Below are 20,300 nucleotides of genomic sequence, written 5' to 3' on the forward strand. Positions count from 1 at the left end.
TTAAAAAATTCTTTATTGTTGAAAGTATTACATATGTCCCCTTTTCCCCCCCATTGTCGTCTCCCAGCCTGTCTCTCCACCCTTGTTAGTTTTTTAAGTAAAGGAAATCAGTGTATAGCTTTAATGTTTTTCCAAAACAAAATGTGAAGAAATCTTTTCCTTTCCTTCTTAGGATGTTTTATATACTGTATGCAACCCTGTTGGAAAAGTGCAACGTATTGTTATATTCAAGAGAAATGGGATACAAGCAATGGTTGAATATCCTTTATTTATAATTTTTTTATTGATATGTGTGAATGCTGTGTAACATAGACCTTATTTTTTCCTATGTAATCATTTCTAGGCAAATGGTGTTTATTCCCTCTCAATCTCTTTTTCTTAGATTTAAAAAATGAAACTTCCACACCCATAGGGAATTTTGCTTGCTACCATGAAACAATCCAGTGCTTTGCCTTTTTAGTGGGGAAAAAATAACTGATAATATATACACTTTTATCTTTTTAAAACTCATCTTGAATGAACTTTTCTGAAGCTCTTCTTAAAATAGGTCGTTTGGAAATACCAAAATTTTAGAATCAATAGAACCTTTCTTACTTTTCTTTATTGAATCTTAGATGGTCATAGTTTATGTAAGAACTATTTTTTTTTGTTAAATTTGTTATATGTTGAATAAAAAGAGCAAGTTGTAAAATAGTACATAAAGTACAATCCCATTTAAAAATATTAAAAAAAAACAAAAAACCCTAACGTATGCATAGAGAAAGGTTAGGGCTTTATAGCAAACTCTTTAATGGTGCTTCTGGAGAGGTTTTTTTTTTTTTTTCTTAACATTTTTGTGATTTGATTTTATTTTTTGGAAAGAATTATAGATTTTAAAAAATTATAGACACGTAATTTTAAAAAACAAAATGAAGATAGTTACATGATTATAAAACCCTGCCTTTTCAGAAATATATAAAAATTAAATGTTTGTTTTGTATTATTTTGGTTCTTTGTAATGTTAAGAGTAAAATATTGCCTGTTTCGAGATAGCGAGTTCTCTTTTGCTAGGGAATGTGACCATGCCCCTTTCCCTTCTCTCCATTTTAAAAAGTACTTCTGATAACTTAGAAGGATTTTTATGTAGATAGGTTGTATTATGTTACTTTTAATATCATCCTTTTTTTAAAATTTATTTTTAAAATTTATTTTTAAACTACAGTTGGCATACAATGTTATACTAGTTTCAGGTGTACAACGTAGTTCTTAAACCCTTATGTACCCTGCAATGGTACCTTTGGTATTAAAATTAAATTCTCCTACTAAAATTCATCTAGAAATTTTATTTGGTAAAACATTTCTAGAAGTGAAAGAGTTATTTCTAATTTTTTAAGTCCTTTTCTAGGGATTGGATAATGATTAAATATTGGACATCTTAAACCAGATTTCCTTAATAGAGCTTATGTTTGAATCAGTCCTTTGTGCCCAGAAAGCTAAAGCAGCACTCAATGGAGCAGATATATATGCTGGATGTTGCACACTAAAGATTGAATATGCAAGGGTAAATATTTTTTTCAACACTTCACCAAAGAAATATTTATGCTTTGGTATTATGTATTAAATTTGAATTTTCTTTTTAATCTTAACAGCCAACTCGTCTAAATGTTATTAGGAATGACAATGACAGTTGGGACTACACTAAACCATATTTGGGAAGACGAGGTAAGTATTTTATGCATTTTAGAATGTAATTACATCTGCTGAAAAATTGTACATGAAGTTAGATTCCTTTTTCCTGAGCTGAGCTAGTTCATTCAAATGAACATGTTGGTGACTGCTTTTGTTGCAAAGGCCATGCAATGCTGGAAAATCACCTTGAACATTAGTGCCCCCTACTGGTATGTACTGAGCTATTTATATTTAGTTCAACAAAGGAGCCCACACATACAAGCACGCCCGCAGTTCAAGGACTTGCATTTCTCCAAGCAGCTCTCTCTCTTTGGAGGAGAGGAAACTGATTCAGAATATTCCTTACAAACTTCAAACTTGCACACTGCTTCTCTATGGAAAGGACTTTCCCCCCAAGCTGGACGAGGCATTAAGAAGGATAGAGGACTCCAGCAGGCTGACTCTACACTTCATCATGCACAACATCGGCATCAGCAAAAAGCCCTCTGAAAAACTCAGACTTGCAATTCACCTTGACTGCATACTGCATGCACCATCACCCAAGTTTGTAAAGGAGGACACTTAACAGTACTTCAGACTTGCATGGGATGAACACCATGATAGACTGTGCCCATGTGTTCAAGTTGTATGTATATATTGGTCTGGTTTCCCTTAAGGTTTCAGCTGTAGAATTTAAGATTTTACACTAACGGATACTAGACGTTACCTACAATGTTGTAAATATTAATGCCCATTACTGTAACTGTTTGCAGCTTAGATTCAAATTGTTAATTGGCAAATACCAGGGCCAGTTTATCTACAGGTCTTGGGAATTGATAATGCTCAACCAGTCCACACAGATATTAACGATAAAAGGATTAGAATGGTGCACACTTGCTGCACTTGAGTTTTTCCCCCTCCAGTGTGGTCATTGAATAGAATCATATAATGAAAACGTGCATGATATGTAAAAGACAATTTTCTGTGTGGTTTGATTTTTGTAAAGTGGCTGTTTATAAGTTGTTACTTTTTGTAACAATTTAAAGTTATCACTCATGTTAATTTGTGTAACTAGAAATTTTGACATTTCAAATGTAGGTGAAAGTAACATGTCTGTTCAAGGTAGAAAAATATATTTTAAACTTGATAAATCTGAATATAAGAGCAGTTCATTTGAGATACATTTTCACCTATAATCTACAAATGCTAGATTTCATGAGCATAGATTTTACTGGTAAACTTGTTCAACTAAGTGTGTGGCAATTTTGGAATATACAGACTAAAATGTGGATCTTGTAAAAACAAGGGGGCTGCAATATTGGCTACATCTCAACTACAATATCAGCATTTGAACCATATGTTGGGAAAACTCACCAAGATGAGTATGTCTGTAAATTTAATAAACAAGGAAAAATTTTTATGGCATCCGAAACATCTTGGGCAGTAGGGACTCTATGATAGAGTATGTACTCTTGCCCAAAGAAAAAATACAATGCAGTGGTCCTTGGACTCTAAATATTTAGGACTTTTGGATGATTGGCCCCTTTAATTCTCAATTTTCAGGAAATTATCTTGCCTTATGTATGGGGTTACAAAAAGATTTGTTTTGTAATGCAGCTTTGGCTGGACCCCCACATTTTTCACTACTCACAGAAATCCGCTTGGTACAGGCTTGGTGCAGTTGAATACAGTATTGGAAAACAAAGTCTTAGTACTCAAACAGCAGAACAAGTGGTTGATGAGAAATCTCTCACTTCTGTCAAATTATAGTCAGTTCTTGAACACTTAGGGTTTGTTGTTTTACTTAGTTGAAATAGTGATTTTGGTTACATTTTTCTTAATGTCTCCTAAAACATTTATAGACATACTTCTTATTTTGATAGTGTTAACATCTATTCTTTTAAAAGGTCAAAAGTTTGTACAAAGCCAGCTTACATTAATTTTTCATGCAGGGAATTGCAGTCAGAAAAGTTTAGAAATGTGTAAGGTAGATATTTAAATAGTGAAGTATAATTAAAGGATGTCAAACAGAATTTTAGTTGTTTATGCTTTCAAGGGAAAAGAATTTTTGTGGTCTGGCAAGACGATAGCAGTTTTTTTTGTAGTGACTAGCTTCTATTCAAGTTGATATTGAAGTGTAACTTTTCTACCAAAACAAAGCACTTTTATAAATATAACCTCATTTTTAAAGTCCTTTTCAGCCTAAATTACATTTCAGTGTAAAGAATTCTTAGCCTGGACTCCAGAGAATCCCTTCTGAAATGTTAAGCAAAACTTGTCTATATATGTATCTTTTGGGGGAAAAGGCCCACAGCTTCCATCAGATTTCTGATGAAACCAAGAAAGGTTACAAACACTGTTTATAGACTGGTGTGTTCAGTGTATGACTCTTCTGCACACTTCTTCTATTTTTTGTGACCTTATATTAGGTAGTGAATGCTTCAAATAAAGAGAATGATTAATAATGAGGATGTTTGGCTGAAAGATAACTTGGAGATTATACCTATCCTAACTCCTTCATTTTATGAATGAAGATTGTTTCTGTGATTATACTGCAAGTTAGTGGTTAAGTGGGGATCTGATTCTCAATCCACTGCTCTTTCCTTTATAGCACACTATTAACTATCTCAATTAAAATGGAGCCCTGAAAACAAGCTGATATTGGTTGAAAATTTCTAGATTAGATTTGTATTTAGTGTTGGTGGCATGCTTAAATAGAGGCACATTAGCACAATGTATTAGCAGATTGGATTGATTCAAGAGGAGTGAGACTTAAATGATGATGATTTAATGAAAAAAGGGAACTATGAATGTTTAGTCTGGAGAAGAAATGACTTTGGGGAAATGGAGTGGGAGGATCATAGCTTTGAAGCACTTGGAAGGGTTTTTGGAGAAAGAATGAATCTGAGGCCCCAAATGGGATAGAATATGGATAGAGGACCAATTTCTATATAATACAAAAATTAATTTCCTGATGATTTAGGTTCCTGAAAATGTAAGGGAAAGTAGTGAGTATCTTGTTACTGGTTTGGGTAAGCAGAGGCTAGTCAGGGGTAGGGAACCTTTTCTCTGCCAAGGGCCATTTGGATATTTATAACATCATTCATGGGCCATACAGAATTATCAACGTAAAAATTAGCCTGCTATATTTGGTCAAACAATTAACTCACGCCTAATGCTTTGGCAGAGGCAGACCAAATGATTTTGAGGGCCGTATGTGGCCCGAGGGCCAGATGTTCTCCACCCCTGGACTGGATGGTCCCAATTGATTGGGACGATGTAAAGAAAATTTACACACTGAATAAAAATGGAACTAAATGACCTTAGTTCCCTATCAATGCTTGTGATAACTTGGAATAGGTAATTAAAATGATATTTCTCTAGACTGAGGTGAAAATTAAAGTATTTCTCATCTCCCATAAATCTCATTTAGTTGACTATGATGATATAAAGAGCCTCTCTCTCTTTGAATTTTCAAAGATTAGAATGACCAGACTCTCAAGATACATTTAAACAAATCTTACCGGGCACTATAATTTGATCAGCAAATTTTCTAAAAGTATTGTACAATGGATTTTAAAATTTACTAACCAACCATAGGAAGTGCTATTTTAGAAACTTACTTTTTATTGACACCTCAAATTAGATTTGGGAACATTGGCATGCCTTCCCTGAAGATGTAGCTAAAATAAAAATTATACTTCAGGAGTATTGTAGTATTCTCATCCAATAATGTAGCCCCCTTGGTTAGCTTTATCTTGGCATATTTAAACGTTGGGGGGGTGCTCATAGTCCTGCCTGGTGTTAAGATCTATACACAATGACCAGTCCATGCTATAATCTGGGCCAGTGATGTGCAAATTTCCAGCTCTGAAGTCTGTAGGTGTTTGTAAATATGTGTATATACATACAAAATACTCTGTGTTTACTGATTGTGAAACCATGTAATACAGGTTGTTGTTGGCTTATGCTGAACTTCTTGAAAGAAGCCCACTTTGAAAATGTGTTGCTGTTGAAGCTAATAGTATGATTCAGGTACTGTCTTTCAAAAGTACTGCACTTAAAGCTTGTTTTAAAGACATGTATTGGTAAAAACTTCTGTACAGTGTCAAACTCTAGCATTGTGTACATTCACTTTCTGAAAAGTATCCATTCTTCTTAATTTTGAAAGTGTGATTGTATTTGGCATCTGCCAAAAAGATATTTTCAAGTTAAGTGGAGTTTGTTAGATAGAAGTACTTTCTTAAACTTTTGGTGTTTGTATTTAAAATGGATATAATGGATGTTTAAAGTTAACCAGGAATGATATTTCTTTTATTATGAATTGTAATGGATGTTTTGAATGGGTTTTCCCATGTGAGAACTCTGTTAAGTACTTGGATCAAAATTGTTAAAACCATGTTTCTACTTTTGTGTCAGATAGAGGAAAGGGTCGCCAGAGACAAGCCATTTTGGGAGAACACCCTTCTTCGTTTAGACATGATGGCTATGGTAAGTTTGTCAAGGCAGAAGGAAGGTAGTATAGATGAACTGTTAGCATTTTTGCATTTCTGACGAATGGCACATTTCTTGTTTCTCTATTTCCTGCTCATTTGACTTGGTTTATATGGGATTGGTCCCTTAGAATGTATTCCCAAGGAGTTGTCCAAAATCTTTTTTTTTTTTTTAGAATATTGATATGTTATATAATTCTTGAGATAATTGAGAGTTACTATTTGGGGATTCGAAAGTGTTTTTTTTTTAATTTTTAATTTTTTACCATTATACCTTGTTTTGTTTTGTCTTGGTTTTGATTAGTAATGGGCTCTGGTTTTGTTAGAGGACCAAAAAGAAGTATTATTGCTCAGTAAACTGTATTTTTATTCTAGCAATTATGAACAAAGAGGAATTTTGAGTAAGAAAGGCAGGAAGAAGGGTATTTATTGAAAAGGAAACATGTTTCTGGTTAGATCTTTAATTATTTTAGTTCTACAGTTGGTATTTTGGCTTTAAATTAGTTTTATTTAACTTCTCTTTTAAAACTTCTTTAGTTTTTTTTTTAAAAAGAAAATTCTTTGGTTTTAATGTTTGCTATGTTGGTAAGTTTAAGATTATGCAGCCTAGAATAATCTTCTTCCTCAGGAAAGAGAGCTCTCAGGCTATTGTTCTTGTGAGTAGATGTTGAGAATTGCTGTTGATAAGATTAACTGGTTATAAGTTCTGTGGTTTTAAATATTTTTTAGTTTTTATTGACTCCTATTTTGTGGTTTAAAGTTGAAGTCCAGTGCTATTTGGAATAGAAAGTGGAAATTACTTTATCATAGAAAAGTCCCTGGTATTGCCTATTGTCTGAAATATTTTCAAATTGCCTACATGCTTGATGACCATTCTTAGCTGTGAATTTTAGCTTATTCCCTGTGGTTGTTTTTTGAACTCCAGCAATTTATTACGTTTGTGTTTGTTGAAGTTTCTATAGTAGTCTTTATGGCAGAAGACGTTGAAACAATATGCTATATCAAAACAGTAAGTGTGGTGTATAGAATGAAAATCTTACTACGGACTGACAGTTTAGTGAGTGTGTTGCTTGATAATTTGTCTTAGTTTCTTTGACAGTGTAAATGTTAACAGTGGTCGTTTGGATAATTCTGACCCTGCAGTAACGAAACACTTATTAGGAGCCCACTGTTCTTTGCATAATGGAGGGTTACAAAAGAATTGCTAACCACAAGTCTGTAGTGGAGTTGTGGAATAGATAACTGTGTCATGGGTGTCAGCTGAAGGTTAAAATTGATTAATGTTTGGCAAAGCAGGCTAGAAAAATCTGTGAAAGAATAAATGAAGGGCAAAGAAGTCTACTGGAGTAGTGTTGACACATACTTTTCTCAGTGTGAGTTTTCAGGTTTTCCTTCCTTTATAAAATTTATCTTATTGTAAAATTGTATAAATAAAAATACGTTTTATGCCCTAGAAGAACTTTATATATTTTTAAAGCCTAGTATACAATACTCTGTCAGTTTCATGCCCTAATTTATTTAGAGTGTGTGTGTGTGTGTGTGTGTGTGTGTGTGTAAATTTTAAAGCACAAGTTTACTTAAAGAGATGAGGTACAAAATTCTTTGGAATGATGATGTTATTAAATAGGGATCTTTCAGTCTCTGGAGAATACTGCTGAAGAGGAATGGTTGTGGTGGGGTTGTGTAGGGCATCCATTCTGAGCTATGTCCATTGAAATATTTAACTGAGAATAATTCTACTTTCCTAGAGAAGTATGAAAAATAGGGTATAGGAGGGGAGAGGGACCGGGAGTAGGGTGGGAGGAGAGAGAAGGAGAGGGGGAGAGGGAAAGAGAAAGAGAGAGAAGTGAATAAAGAGGCAGAGAAGTAGGTGTGAAATTGGGGAAAGGTGATGATGGGAGTGGGTGCTAGTGATACTGAACGTTTTTAGAAATCCTGCAAATCACAGCTGTATCCCTTAGATTTAGCAGTTCCGCAAAACAGGCTTATTTGCATTTTTGTGCCATATCACATGTGGCTTTTCCTTTATGTTGGTATGTAAGAGATTTAATTATTTAATTAGATTAAATTTGTTATTTAATTTTTATAACAGTTTAAATCTGTGCTTTCAGAATTCTTTAGCTCTTTTTAATTTGGGAAGCCCAGCCTATGAGGTGAACTGGTAAAAGCCCTTATACTTGAGAAGTGGCAAAAATAAACATACAGATTTATTTGGGGTGAGCCCAAGAAAAGCTTGTGGACCTTTGGATGTGGTTCCTGGACCAAAGATTTTAGAATATCAAAGATAGAAAATGCCTTCAAAATGTTAATAATGCCTATTTATTATGTAGCATTTTTTCACATAAGTGAATTTTTTAAATACCTGAAGCATTAGTTTTTCAAGCACCAAACTTTTTTGCATGAACTAGTTAGGATAGTTCTGTGTTTTTCTTATTTTCCTAAACAATGTAGGCAACAATTTAAGTTCTATAACATAATTTAATTCTGATGGCTAATTATAAACTTAAGTGATACTCTTGCACTGAATTTGATTTTTACATAGATAGTAGATGTCCAGGTTTTTTACTTTGGCCAGCTTATGTAGAGTGGAAGGTTTCTGCTGCCCATCTACCAGACATCTTGCCACTTTCCATGGAAAAGAAAATTTAGTGATAATAGTAAAGTGTCATTATTGTACACTTTACTATTAAGCAAGTGGTGGGGTGCAATATAATATGTATGTGCACTTTTCTAAGAGGGATAATAATGATTGATACATGACCCCAGTGTATGTATAACAGTTTAAATTAGAGGCCAAAATACGTATAGTTACAAGTAACTCACCCTGACCTATATTGATTGTTTTGATAAACTACCAATTACCAGCAGAAGAGCAGTTGAAAACCATGACCAACTTAAGGCAACACCGATGACAATGCATTGATAAGTTTTCTCCTATAACAACGATTTTCAACCTTTTTCATCTCATGGCGCATATAAATTAATTACTAAAATTCTTCGGCACACCACAATTACATTTTTTGCTGATCTGACAAAAAAAAGATATAATTTTGATGGATTTACACCGGAAGGTTATTGTCATGTTGGCTATTGTCATTTTTTTATTTGACGATCTAAGGGAAAAGAGGTCAGTGTCCCTGACTAGAGCCAGGTATTGCATGTTTTAAAAATTCTTGTGGCACACCAGTTGAAAATCACTGCTTTATAAAATTGCAGGAATTCACACCATTTGCATGTGCCCAGTGGTGGTGTTGCTATGTTATGAATGGCAGCTATACTTAGAATACTGAATTGTAGTCCACATAAGCTCTAGTAGCATGCTGTTATACCAGAATATAGTAGTTCTTAGTAACTCAGTAGATGACAAGTGTCCCTTAGTCTCATAAAAATGAAAGTCAGAAGCATTATATACTCTTCACTTTTGATAAATGAGGAAAGGACTTGGGATTTTGAATTGGTTTCTTGCCCATCAGGAGGACTTTTGCATGTTTCAAGAATGTGCTTTTATAATCACTAACTCAGGAGCTCCTTAGATGTATTTCTGAGCTATTTATCTTCAGCTTAGTTGCCCCATTGAGTTCTTATGTTGTAAGAACTTTCTCCAGACTCCCTGATTCCTGTCTATTTCACTCACTCGAGCTTTATTTTTCTTGTTACTTTCAATCTGTTGTGGATGGGAAAAACAGATGAAGTTGTTTAGAACTACTCTGAAGTTAGCAGGTGAATTCTTAAGGATTTGCAGTATAAGAGATGTAGATTTTTGTGTTTCTGTGACAACAGGTTCAGGTACTCAGGCATTTTCTTCTGGTTCTTGATGTTGTTGCAAAAAGTGGGTCTGAATAGGTGTGATATTAAATAAATTAGTAGTAGAATAAAATACTAACCTGAAAGTACATTATAGTAAATTATATTTAAAGGAGAAACAAAGATGTTCTTTTTGTTATATCTGTATATAGTGTTCTAGATTTCACTGTATATGTTATTGTATTATCCTCTAAAAGACATTGGCAGAAGGGATTTTTTTAAAAACTTGAGGTATAATGTATATACAGTGGCCCAAAGATTTACTCTGATTTCCCCCTCCCTATCTGTGGCCTGAACTTATATACTTTTTTGGGGGGTTAAACTGCTATTTTTTTTAAAATACAGAAACGCAAAACCTGTTGTATGCAGATACATGCAGGCCTATGTATATGGGATCTGGTACAAATGTAAATTTTATTAATTCACACAGGTTATATTTGAACATTCACACATCTGAGTTTTCTTTGGCCATACGTCAGTCTAGTTATAGTAAGAGCTTATTTTTTTGCGTGGTATGTTGTATTTGCTAAAGTTGTCTTTCTTTCTTTCTTTCTTTCTTTCTTTCTTTCTTTCTTTCTTTCTTTCTTTCCTTCCTTCCTTCTCTTCTCTTCTCTTCTCTTCTCTTCTCTTCTCTTCTCTTCTCTTCTCTTCTCTTCTCTTCTCTTCTCTTCTCTTCTCTTCTCTTCTCTTCTTTCTCTTCTCTCTCTCTCTCCCCTCTTCTTCCCTCCTTCCTTATTTCCTTCCTTTCTTTTTGGTCATTTTTATAGGCTCGCATGGTCCGTTGTTGCCTTTACCGAGTCGTTATAGAATGGGCTCTCGAGATACACCTGAGCTTGTTGCATATCCATTACCGCAGGCTTCTTCCTCTTACATGCATGGAGGAAATCCCTCTGGTTCGGTTGTGATGGTTAGTGGATTACATCCACTAAAAATGAATTGTTCAAGAGTCTTCAACCTATTCTGCTTATATGGAAATATTGAAAAGGTAAGTTTCTTTTTTACAATTTTTTTTGCTAAGATAATATAGTAAGAAAATCTGAAAAGGCAGCAAATACAGGGTGTCCTAAAAAATGTATATACACTTTAACAGCTGATAGCTCAGTTTTGAAAATGAGATGTATTTTGATAAACACTGCCTTTGTAATTATTCAAAATGTGTGTATACATTTTGGGGGGATATCCTATATGTTTTCTCTTTGAGTTAGGAACATTCAAGTTATTTTAGTAATGACCCACATGAGCTAAAAATCCATTAGGTAGGAACTCCAGAAATTATTTTTGTAGGTAAGTGATCAGTATAGGTTGTTGCTACTAAAACTATTTTTTTAAATAATATAAATAGAAGTCTAAAACAGTTTAATCAATTACTGGAGTATTATAGGCATAAGTCTTATTTTATAATTTCAAAGAGATTTAGCATTTAGCATGTTGAACTGTGGAATTTAGAAGAACCATACATAAATATGTCTCAGACTTAGCCACAAGTCTAGATTTATATACTTGCCTCCCAAGTGCTAGAGTTCTTATATCTTCTGAGGAACAGTGCACTTTTAGACCCATTTTGATAGACTGTTTCCAGAACTTTCTGTTTGGAGGCTTATACTCCAAAAGGAGCAAAACATTTAAATTAAACATATTTTGAAGATCTTTAAAATTTTAAGTTTATTTTCACCAGATAACTAACTATGTGGTTCCCCCCCAGGTCTGTGATGTTTTATTCATTGATAATCTTAGAAATACTTAGGATACTCCCTGTCACAAAGCAGATGTTAAACTATTTTTGAAAGCATTGTGGGAAATTTAACTGGGAAAATGATTGGTAGTCTTAAGTTACTAATTGTTTGAATCACTTGCTAATTTGAATTTCAATATTGTGGTAATGATGCTTTCTCTGTTATTTTATGTGATTTTTTAATGTTCTTTTCACAACAAAAAAGTATAAGTACGTGAGTTTCTTGGTACTCTTAGTTCTTACTTTAATTCTAAAACTTCCCTGATTTGAGAAAGGAACTTGGAAAAATCTCTGAAATAATTTCCTCAACATAACTATTTGACAACATTTAAAAAAATTAAATCCACATTTGGTGTAGGGGGGATACATATAGAATATTTCTACTTATTATAACTAGCTAAGACTACATGGGACAGATTTAGCAACATTGGGAAAAATAGTTCAGATTTTTTTCATACAGACATTTATCTTAGACACCTGGGTGTTTAGTAAGGTCTAGGAGCCTCATGCTTGGTAACTAAATGGGCTAATGGGTATTTTAACCTTCTTTACATAGTGTTACTTTTCTGTTTGTGTTTTTCACATTGGTAGATAATGAGTCAGTTTAATCAACATCTTTAGTAGATCTTTGTCTTTTATGTTATAAACTGACTAGAGGCCTGGTGCACAAATTCGTGCACCAGTGGGATCCGTCAGTCTGGCCTGTGGGATTGGGCCGAAACCGGCTCTCTGACATCCCCCGAGGGGTCCCAGATTGTGAGAGGGCATAGGCCAGGCCGAGGGACCCCCACTGGTGCATGATTGGGGGTGGGGAAGTACATGGGAGGTTGGCCAGCTGGAGAGGGACTGCAGGAGGGCTCCAGGGTATGTCCATCTTGTCTCACTCAGTCCCAGTTGGTCGGACCCCAGCAGCAAGCTAACGTACCAGTCAGAGCATCTGCCCCCTGGTGGTCAGTGCACGTCATAGCAAGCAGTTGAGCGACTTTAGCATATCATTAGCATATTACGTTTTGATTGGTTGAATGGCTGACTGGTCAACTGGACACTTAGCATATTAGGCTTTTATTATATAGGACAGGATAGGATTATCGTATGATTTAAAACCCAAATCACTTTGTCTAATAAAACTTAAGTTTCCTGTATGTTATTTGAACAATTCTAGTCTCTCACTCCACATATCAATAATTATAAAACATTTTAAATGATACAGTATGATACATTAAACTCAAGCCATCATATTATTAAAATATCTCCATATAGTTAATTTTACCTAACTTCTTTTAAAGATTTACCAGCATAAGAACTACATACTTCACATATGTATTTACTTACTACTAGATTTGTAGATGTTACTGGATTTAATCAATGGAGAAAAATTTTGCCCATAAGAAGACAAATGAAACTGAAATGTTTTGCTACAGCTGAATTTTGTTCAAGTATAGCTGTAGTATAAAAATGCTAGGATAGCCCATTGAAAGTTGTGATGGTGAATATAAATGCTATGTTGCATTTGTTTTGTAAGTACATTGACAATATTCCTTTGAGGTTAACTGATAAGGAAGCATGTTCAAGATGTCATAGATGTTAGTGGCACTTAATAGCTATTTACAGACTTTCCAAGGGGTCGGAAAGTCACTATGCCGAGTGATTTTCATACTTTATCTCATCTAAGCCTTACGGCATTTACACTAAAATTGGAATGATGTAAGAGGATAATGTGGCCTCTGCCCAAGATATTATGAAAACTTGTGAAGTATTGCCTATTTTTTAAACTGTCTCTGCCTTGCACAAGCCTTTTACTGGAAATGTTGTCTCGAGGCCATCTTGTATTATTTCTTATATCGGATTTTGTATATCACTGCAATAGCACTCTGGATATTTGGTAATTATTACTTTTAAATTTCTGACTTACCTACTAGCATATAAACTTCAAGAAGATATGGTCTGTTATGTTCACTGGGGAGAGCCTAGCACAGTGCTTATCAAAGCATTTTGGGTATTTAATAAATATTTGTTAAATGAAAAAATGTTGAATCCTGTCAGGTATTATTATCTCCATGTTATAGGGAAGTTTAAAGCTCAGAGAAGTGAAGTAATTGCTGTAGGTTACACAGTTGATAAATAACAGAGCCCAGGATAAGCCTGTGCTCTTCTTCCATGTGTTATACAATATAATTATAGTCTTTTTAAAAAAATTTTATTGAATTTTGATATGAGTTAAAAGTGTCTAGTAATAATATATCAGAATAAAAGTTGAAGATTCCAGGTGATCTTCTGTATTTGTCATCAACCACTTAAACCATATTATCTTTTAGAAATTTCTGTTACTATAAAAGGGAATTAAATGGTCACGTTTATGGGATTTTGTATTTACAGGTAAAATTCATGAAGACCATTCCTGGTACAGCACTGGTAGAAATGGGTGATGAATATGCTGTGGAAAGAGCTGTCACACACCTTAACAATGTCAAATTATTTGGGAAAAGACTTAATGTTTGGTAAATATCCTAAGTGGTAAATTTTAAAAATCTTTTTTATTAAAGACATAATTTCAATTTCAGAATATGTTAGTGTAACTGAGGGCACATCTGAAACTAGCACCTATAGTGTTTGTTATTTTAGACAAAGTTTTAGGATCATATAATTCAGATTTTGCTTACCTATGACTGGTTTTTAGTTTTATGATCATAAAACAGCATGTTTAAATGGGCACATTTTATATTAAAGTTTTCCAATATAAGAACATATTCAGTAGATTTTTTTCTAGTTAATGTCTAACATATAAGAGTGATTTAACTAAAATTAAATATTTAAGTACATGTTCAAAATATTAAATATTTAAACTGTGTTTAAATAGCTACGTGTGCTTTTTTGTTAAGGTTGATGGAGGTCTATATGTTAACATTATGAGACTGCCTACTTGCTGCTTTTTTCTAACAAGATACATGTTCTGTACTGGTTTCTTTCCAATCTTCAGTGTGTCTAAACAACATTCAGTTGTTCCAAGTCAAATATTTGAGCTGGAGGATGGTACGAGTAGCTACAAGGATTTTGCAATGAGCAAGAACAATCGCTTTACAAGTGCTGGCCAAGCATCTAAGAATATAATCCAGCCGCCCTCGTGTGTGCTGCATTACTATAACGTTCCACTGTGTGTCACAGAAGAGACCTTCACGAAGGTGGGCACTGACATACGAATTGTATAAAATGTCCCTCTTTTCTTTTTTAAAATGTCATATGGTATCCTCATTTTAAAGTCTTGCTCTGCTCATCTAGTTTTGATAGTATTCTGTTGTTGGTTTGTTACTTTATTTATATAGTTTATTCCTTGGCCATTAAACTTTTCTGGCCTCCATTCATCATTGTTCTTGTTTTGGTTTGTGGCGCAATCTTTTTGAGAGTTGGAATTAGAATGATATACCCTTATTCCTGCATTTGGGAAGTTTTCTTATTATGTTCTTAATTCTTACACTTCAAGAAGACCACATCTGCCCTAACCGGTTTGGCTCAGTGGATAGAGCGTCGGCCTGTGGACTCAAGGGTCCCGGGTTCGATTCCAGTCAAGGGCATGTACCTTGGTTGCGGGCACATTCCCCCTGTGGGGAGTGTGCAGGAGGCGGCTGATCAGTGTTTCTCTCTCATCGGTGTTTCGTTTCTAACTCTCTATCCCTCTCCCTTCCTCTCTGTAAAAAATCAATAAAATAAATTTTTTAAAAAAGAAGACCACATCTGTTATGTTCACTGTGGAATAACTAGCACAGTGCTTATCAAAACAAAACAAAATTTTACACGTCCCTGCCTTTTCCCCTAACTGTAGGAAATGCTTCAGAAGATAATTGATTTTCTGGAACTCCACTCCTATTGGTCAAACAGTAAATCCTGGTCTACTCTGAGAATATATATTTCAGTTACAAATCTGTGGTTTTATTGTACAGTTCTAAATGTACCTAGTTTGTAGACTATCACTATTTTTGATTTTTCTCATACAGCTTTTTAATCTAAAAACATATATGACTTCATTCATGACAGGATCAAAACTTAAATGCTACCATAAAGTTTACTTTCTTAGAAAAGGTAGAAATATTATTTTGGCTATATTTTTAATGGAGTTTTATATTTCTTTAACAGTTATGTAATGACCATGAAGTTCTTACATTCATCAAATATAAAGTGTTTGATGCAAAACGTAAGTACACACTCTCTCTTTTTAATTTTTCTGGTTAAGTTGATGACAAACAAATAACAGCTGGATTTGTGATTCTTTGTTTTAGCTTCTGCCAAAACCCTTTCTGGGCTCTTAGAATGGGAATGCAAAACTGATGCAGTAGAAGCCCTTACAGCACTTAATCACTACCAGATAAGAGTTCCAAGTAAGTAATATTGTGTCATTTTTCACTGGGAGGTACCATCAGAAGCATTCACAACAATTTTAAAATAACGTTTATTAGCTTTAAAAATACAGAGAAGTACAAAGAAAACGAGGCATATAAATCCCACAACCCACATAATACTTGGATTAGTTATCTGTTGCTGTCTAACAGATTATCCCAAAACTTATCACTTTAAACCAGCAAACATTTATTATCTTACTGTTTCTGAGGGTCAGTAATCTGTGTGCAGTTTAGCTGGGTAGTTCTGGCTCAGAGTCTCTTAGGAGGCTGCAGTCAAGCTGTTGTCTGGGTCTGTAGTCATTTCTAGTCTTAACTGGGGGCTAGAAAATCAACTTCCAAGTTCACTCGTGGTTGTTTGTGGGCCCAGTCAAGCTGCCTTGCCCCTTTCATGGTAACTGGCTTCCTTCAGAAGGAGTGATCCAACAGGGAGCAAAAGACCAAAACAGAAGCTACAGTGTCTTTTATAACCTAATATTGGAAGTGGGGTACCATCACTTACGCTGTTTTCTTGTGATCACTCAGACCAACCATGGTACATTGTGAATACCAGGGCTGTGAATACCTGGAGGTGTAGGGATCATTGGGGCCATATTGGAAGCTGGTTTCTACAATACCTGTTGATCTTCTAGAACAGCTGTTCTCAACCTGTGGGTCGCGACCCCTTTGGAGGGTCGAACGACCCTTTCACAAGGGTCGCCTAAGACCATCAGAAAACACATACATAATTACTTGTTGTTTTTGTGATTAATCACTATGCTTTAATTATGTTCAATTTGTAACAATGAAGATACATCCTGCATATCAGATATTTACATTACGATTCATAACAGTAGCAAAATTACAGTTATGAAGTAGCAACGAAAATAATTTTATGGTTGGGAGTCACCACAACATGAGGAACTGTATTGAAGGGTCGAGGCGTTAGAAAGGTTGAGAACCACTGTTCTAGAAGAAAGCAATGCATGTAGCCTGGAAGCTGTGGCTCAGTGGTTGAGCATTGACCTATGAACCAGGAGGTCAGGGTTCGATTCCCAGTCAGACACATGCCCGGGTTGTGGGCTTGATCCCCAGTGTGGGGCATGCAGGAGGCAGCTGATCAATGATTCTCTTATCATTGATATTTCTTTCTCTTCCTCTCCCTTCTCTGAAATCAATAAAAATATATTTTAAAAAGACAAGATTTCTTAAAAAAGATACCAGAATTGTTTCTTTGCATAATCAATTGATGAAGAGTTATCTCTGCTTGGTCTGAAAAGTTAAAGAAAAATGCAAAAAATGGAATTTTTTCTGTGGATTATACCCAATTTTTTTAAGAAGTGAATTTAGAATTTGCATACCCTGTTGATCAGAGATTTAATACTAGTCCTGAGTTTATTTCAGCCTATTAATATCTTCCTGTGCACTCCAGTCTTGTCCCACTTCCCAAGTTATATTTGAATTGGTTTCTGTAGAGGACTTACCATTGGTAATATTTTCTGGAAAGTGAGCTTTAGCTCATGGACATAGGCCTAATCCCGATACTATTAATTCACTAAAAGAAAAAAAATCAGTGCCTTCTAGATGTCAGATAATGTTTAGAACAATAGGAATGTAGCAATAGACAAAGTCCCTGGCTTCATGGAGCTTGCTTACTAGTAGATATGAATAAAAGTAATCTTCCCTTTAACCTTACATAGACATTCTTCTTTATATTTCTGCTTCTAATACTATACAAAGGTAAAATAATTTACTGTTAATTCAGGGTAATCTTGAAAGTTGGAAGAAGTGAACTATTAACTTTGTTTTTTAATTTTTACAGATGGTTCCAATCCCTACACATTGAAGCTTTGCTTTTCTACATCATCCCATTTATAAGAGAAGAGCATGTTAGAATTTATGTTCATGGTTATTACAATTTTAAAGCTATACTTCGTTTGAGAAATCGAAAATGGTTGATCTAATGTTGCCTTGCTTACTTTGACTTAAGATCCTGTTCTGTAATAAATATTTTGCCTTGAGTAAATTTGTTGTAAACTTACATATTGAATTGTTTTCATTTTAAAATAGAATGTCATAATGTAGACTATCTACAGCTTCCTTGTAGATTGCTCAAATATATCATTTCTAATCTTATTATTTTTCTTCCACAGTGAAAATATATTTGCATTCTTAATGCTAATTATCTGCAAGTATTTTTCCATTGTGTATGAGATTAATGCAGGTGAAAGTATTGCATTTTAATATTATAGAATTCCTATTAAATGTTTAGATGTTTAAGTATATTGCAGTTATTCATAATAAACATAACTTGTATTTATTAAGTATTTTAATCAAGTTTGAGAATAACATACACATATTAAATTTTAAGTACTACAGATTTAGCTGATTTTATATTTCTGAAAGGCTAACAGACATATGGGTACACTTGTACAGTATGCACTCAAACTTATTTAATTTTTTTTTTAACTCATTGTCCATTTGTATTGACACACCTCTGTTTCTAGTTCCAGTTTGGGAATTTTATAAAGGTACAACACTGAGTTAATGTGTTCATCTTCATTGGTTGCATGTGACTTGATCTTGAAAACATGTCTAGTATTTGACATTGAGATTTTAATAGAAGTTATGATTAACGGTGTCTCTTCTAGATAATCTGAGATCCATGGACGGGCTTTAGGGAGTCTGTGAACCCCCTAAAATTGTATGTAGAACTTTGGGTACTTGCATTTTTATTTTTTACTCTTGAATCCATCAGTAATATATGTATTTTTCTATATGGTGTAAGGTATACGGATCTAGTTTTATTTTTATTCCAAACAGATAGCTATTTGTTTCGACACCATTTATTAAACATTCTTTCTCCCGGTGCGTCTGTTTTTGTTTTTTTCCTTTATTTGTGAAATAATATATCTCATACAGAGGGCAAATAAGACGCAAGGACGAAACATGGGATTAAGAGACTATTGAACACTTGTTATCAAGGTCATAGCTTTTTTGTTATAGAAAACTGATACAGTGATTTTTATTTTCATCTTAAAAGAAGGGAGAATATGTTTCATCTACCCAGAATAACTGTGAAGTTCAAGTTGGCAATAGTAGTTTTGTGATCTTGAGACTTTTAAACAAATTTGCATATAGAAATTCCATTTAGATCTTTTCTAAAAGCTTTATTTTGAATTTTAACATAAAGAAGACAGTTTGCCTTAATCTTTTTAGAAATGAGCTATAACAAATTTAAGAGCTATCTAATAGAAAGTTTAGATAGAAACTAAACACATTAACCTTTATTTCCCCTTAAATTTTGACAACAGTGGACCAATATCTCTTTAGCCCTGTAAAGATTTAGAAAAATATAAATTCAGCCTAGAACAGCGATTTTCAATCTTTTTCATCTCATGGCACACATAAACTAATTACTAAAATTGCAGCATACCAGAAGATATATCTTTTTGCCAATCTGACAAAAAAAAAAAATAGGTATAATTTTGATTCATTCACATTGGGTGGCTGCTGTTGTGGTGGCTGTTACCATTTTTTAATTTGAAAATCTAAGGGAAAAGAGATTAATGCCCCTGACTAACTAGTCAGATATTGCATGTTTTAAATATTCATGCAGCATATCAATTGAAAATTGCTGATCTCTAGAGCATTTTAGGCCCTTATCGTGGAATCCAATAAGTTATGCCAAGAGTAACTTGCATATGAACTGTTAAGTGTATGATACTGGGCTGTGTATATTCCTCATTCATTGCCAATTTAATACCTAAGTTTATCTAACTTGACAATAAATAAAGCTTTTTTTTCCTCCCCTGTAAATACTTTTCTTATAATACTATAAATACAGTTGCTGTTAAATTGAAATTCTAATTTTAAAAAATTACTTGTGACTTTTGTAAAGTTGTCTCTTTTCCTTCCCCTCTGAAAACTAGTATGAATGTCAGTGTTATAGATTATTGTTTTTTTAATTCTTTATTGTTTAAAGCAGCGGTTGCCAACCTTTTGGACCTCACGGACCACCAGTGGTGTGCAGACCACCCGTTGGCAACCGCTGCTCCAAAGGTTTCCTTAAACCAGCGGTCACCAACCTTTGGGACCTCACGAACCAGCAGTGGTCAGCGGACCACCGGTTGGCGACTGCTGGTTTAAAGTATTACATATAGTATTAACCTTTTCCCCCCATTGACCTCTCCCCGGCCCACCCCATCCCTCAGCACATGCCCTCACCCACCCCTAGCTTCTATGTCCATTGGTTAT

The 20,300-nt window shown here is 34.3% G+C and overlaps 1 protein-coding gene across 1 annotated transcript in view; it reads left to right on the plus strand.

Annotated features, from left to right (window-relative positions):
- HNRNPLL (heterogeneous nuclear ribonucleoprotein L like) overlaps window positions 1-19,853 on the plus strand; it is a 30,114-nt gene extending 10,261 nt beyond the window's left edge. Inside the window, exons 4-13 of the mRNA XM_081101405.1 lie at window positions 173-253; window positions 1,439-1,540; window positions 1,629-1,701; window positions 6,067-6,138; window positions 10,712-10,929; window positions 14,053-14,174; window positions 14,654-14,855; window positions 15,805-15,862; window positions 15,948-16,046; window positions 17,866-19,853. Of these exons, the coding sequence (XP_080957531.1) occupies window positions 173-253; window positions 1,439-1,540; window positions 1,629-1,701; window positions 6,067-6,138; window positions 10,712-10,929; window positions 14,053-14,174; window positions 14,654-14,855; window positions 15,805-15,862; window positions 15,948-16,046; window positions 17,866-17,921 (1,083 nt within the window). The 3' untranslated portion in view covers window positions 17,922-19,853. The remainder of the gene's footprint in view (window positions 1-172; window positions 254-1,438; window positions 1,541-1,628; window positions 1,702-6,066; window positions 6,139-10,711; window positions 10,930-14,052; window positions 14,175-14,653; window positions 14,856-15,804; window positions 15,863-15,947; window positions 16,047-17,865) is intronic.
- Window positions 19,854-20,300: the final 447 nt, after the last annotated feature.

This window comes from Myotis nattereri, assembly GCF_964212035.1.
Source record: "Myotis nattereri genome assembly, chromosome: 10".
Classification (NCBI taxonomy): Eukaryota; Metazoa; Chordata; class Mammalia; order Chiroptera; family Vespertilionidae; genus Myotis; species Myotis nattereri.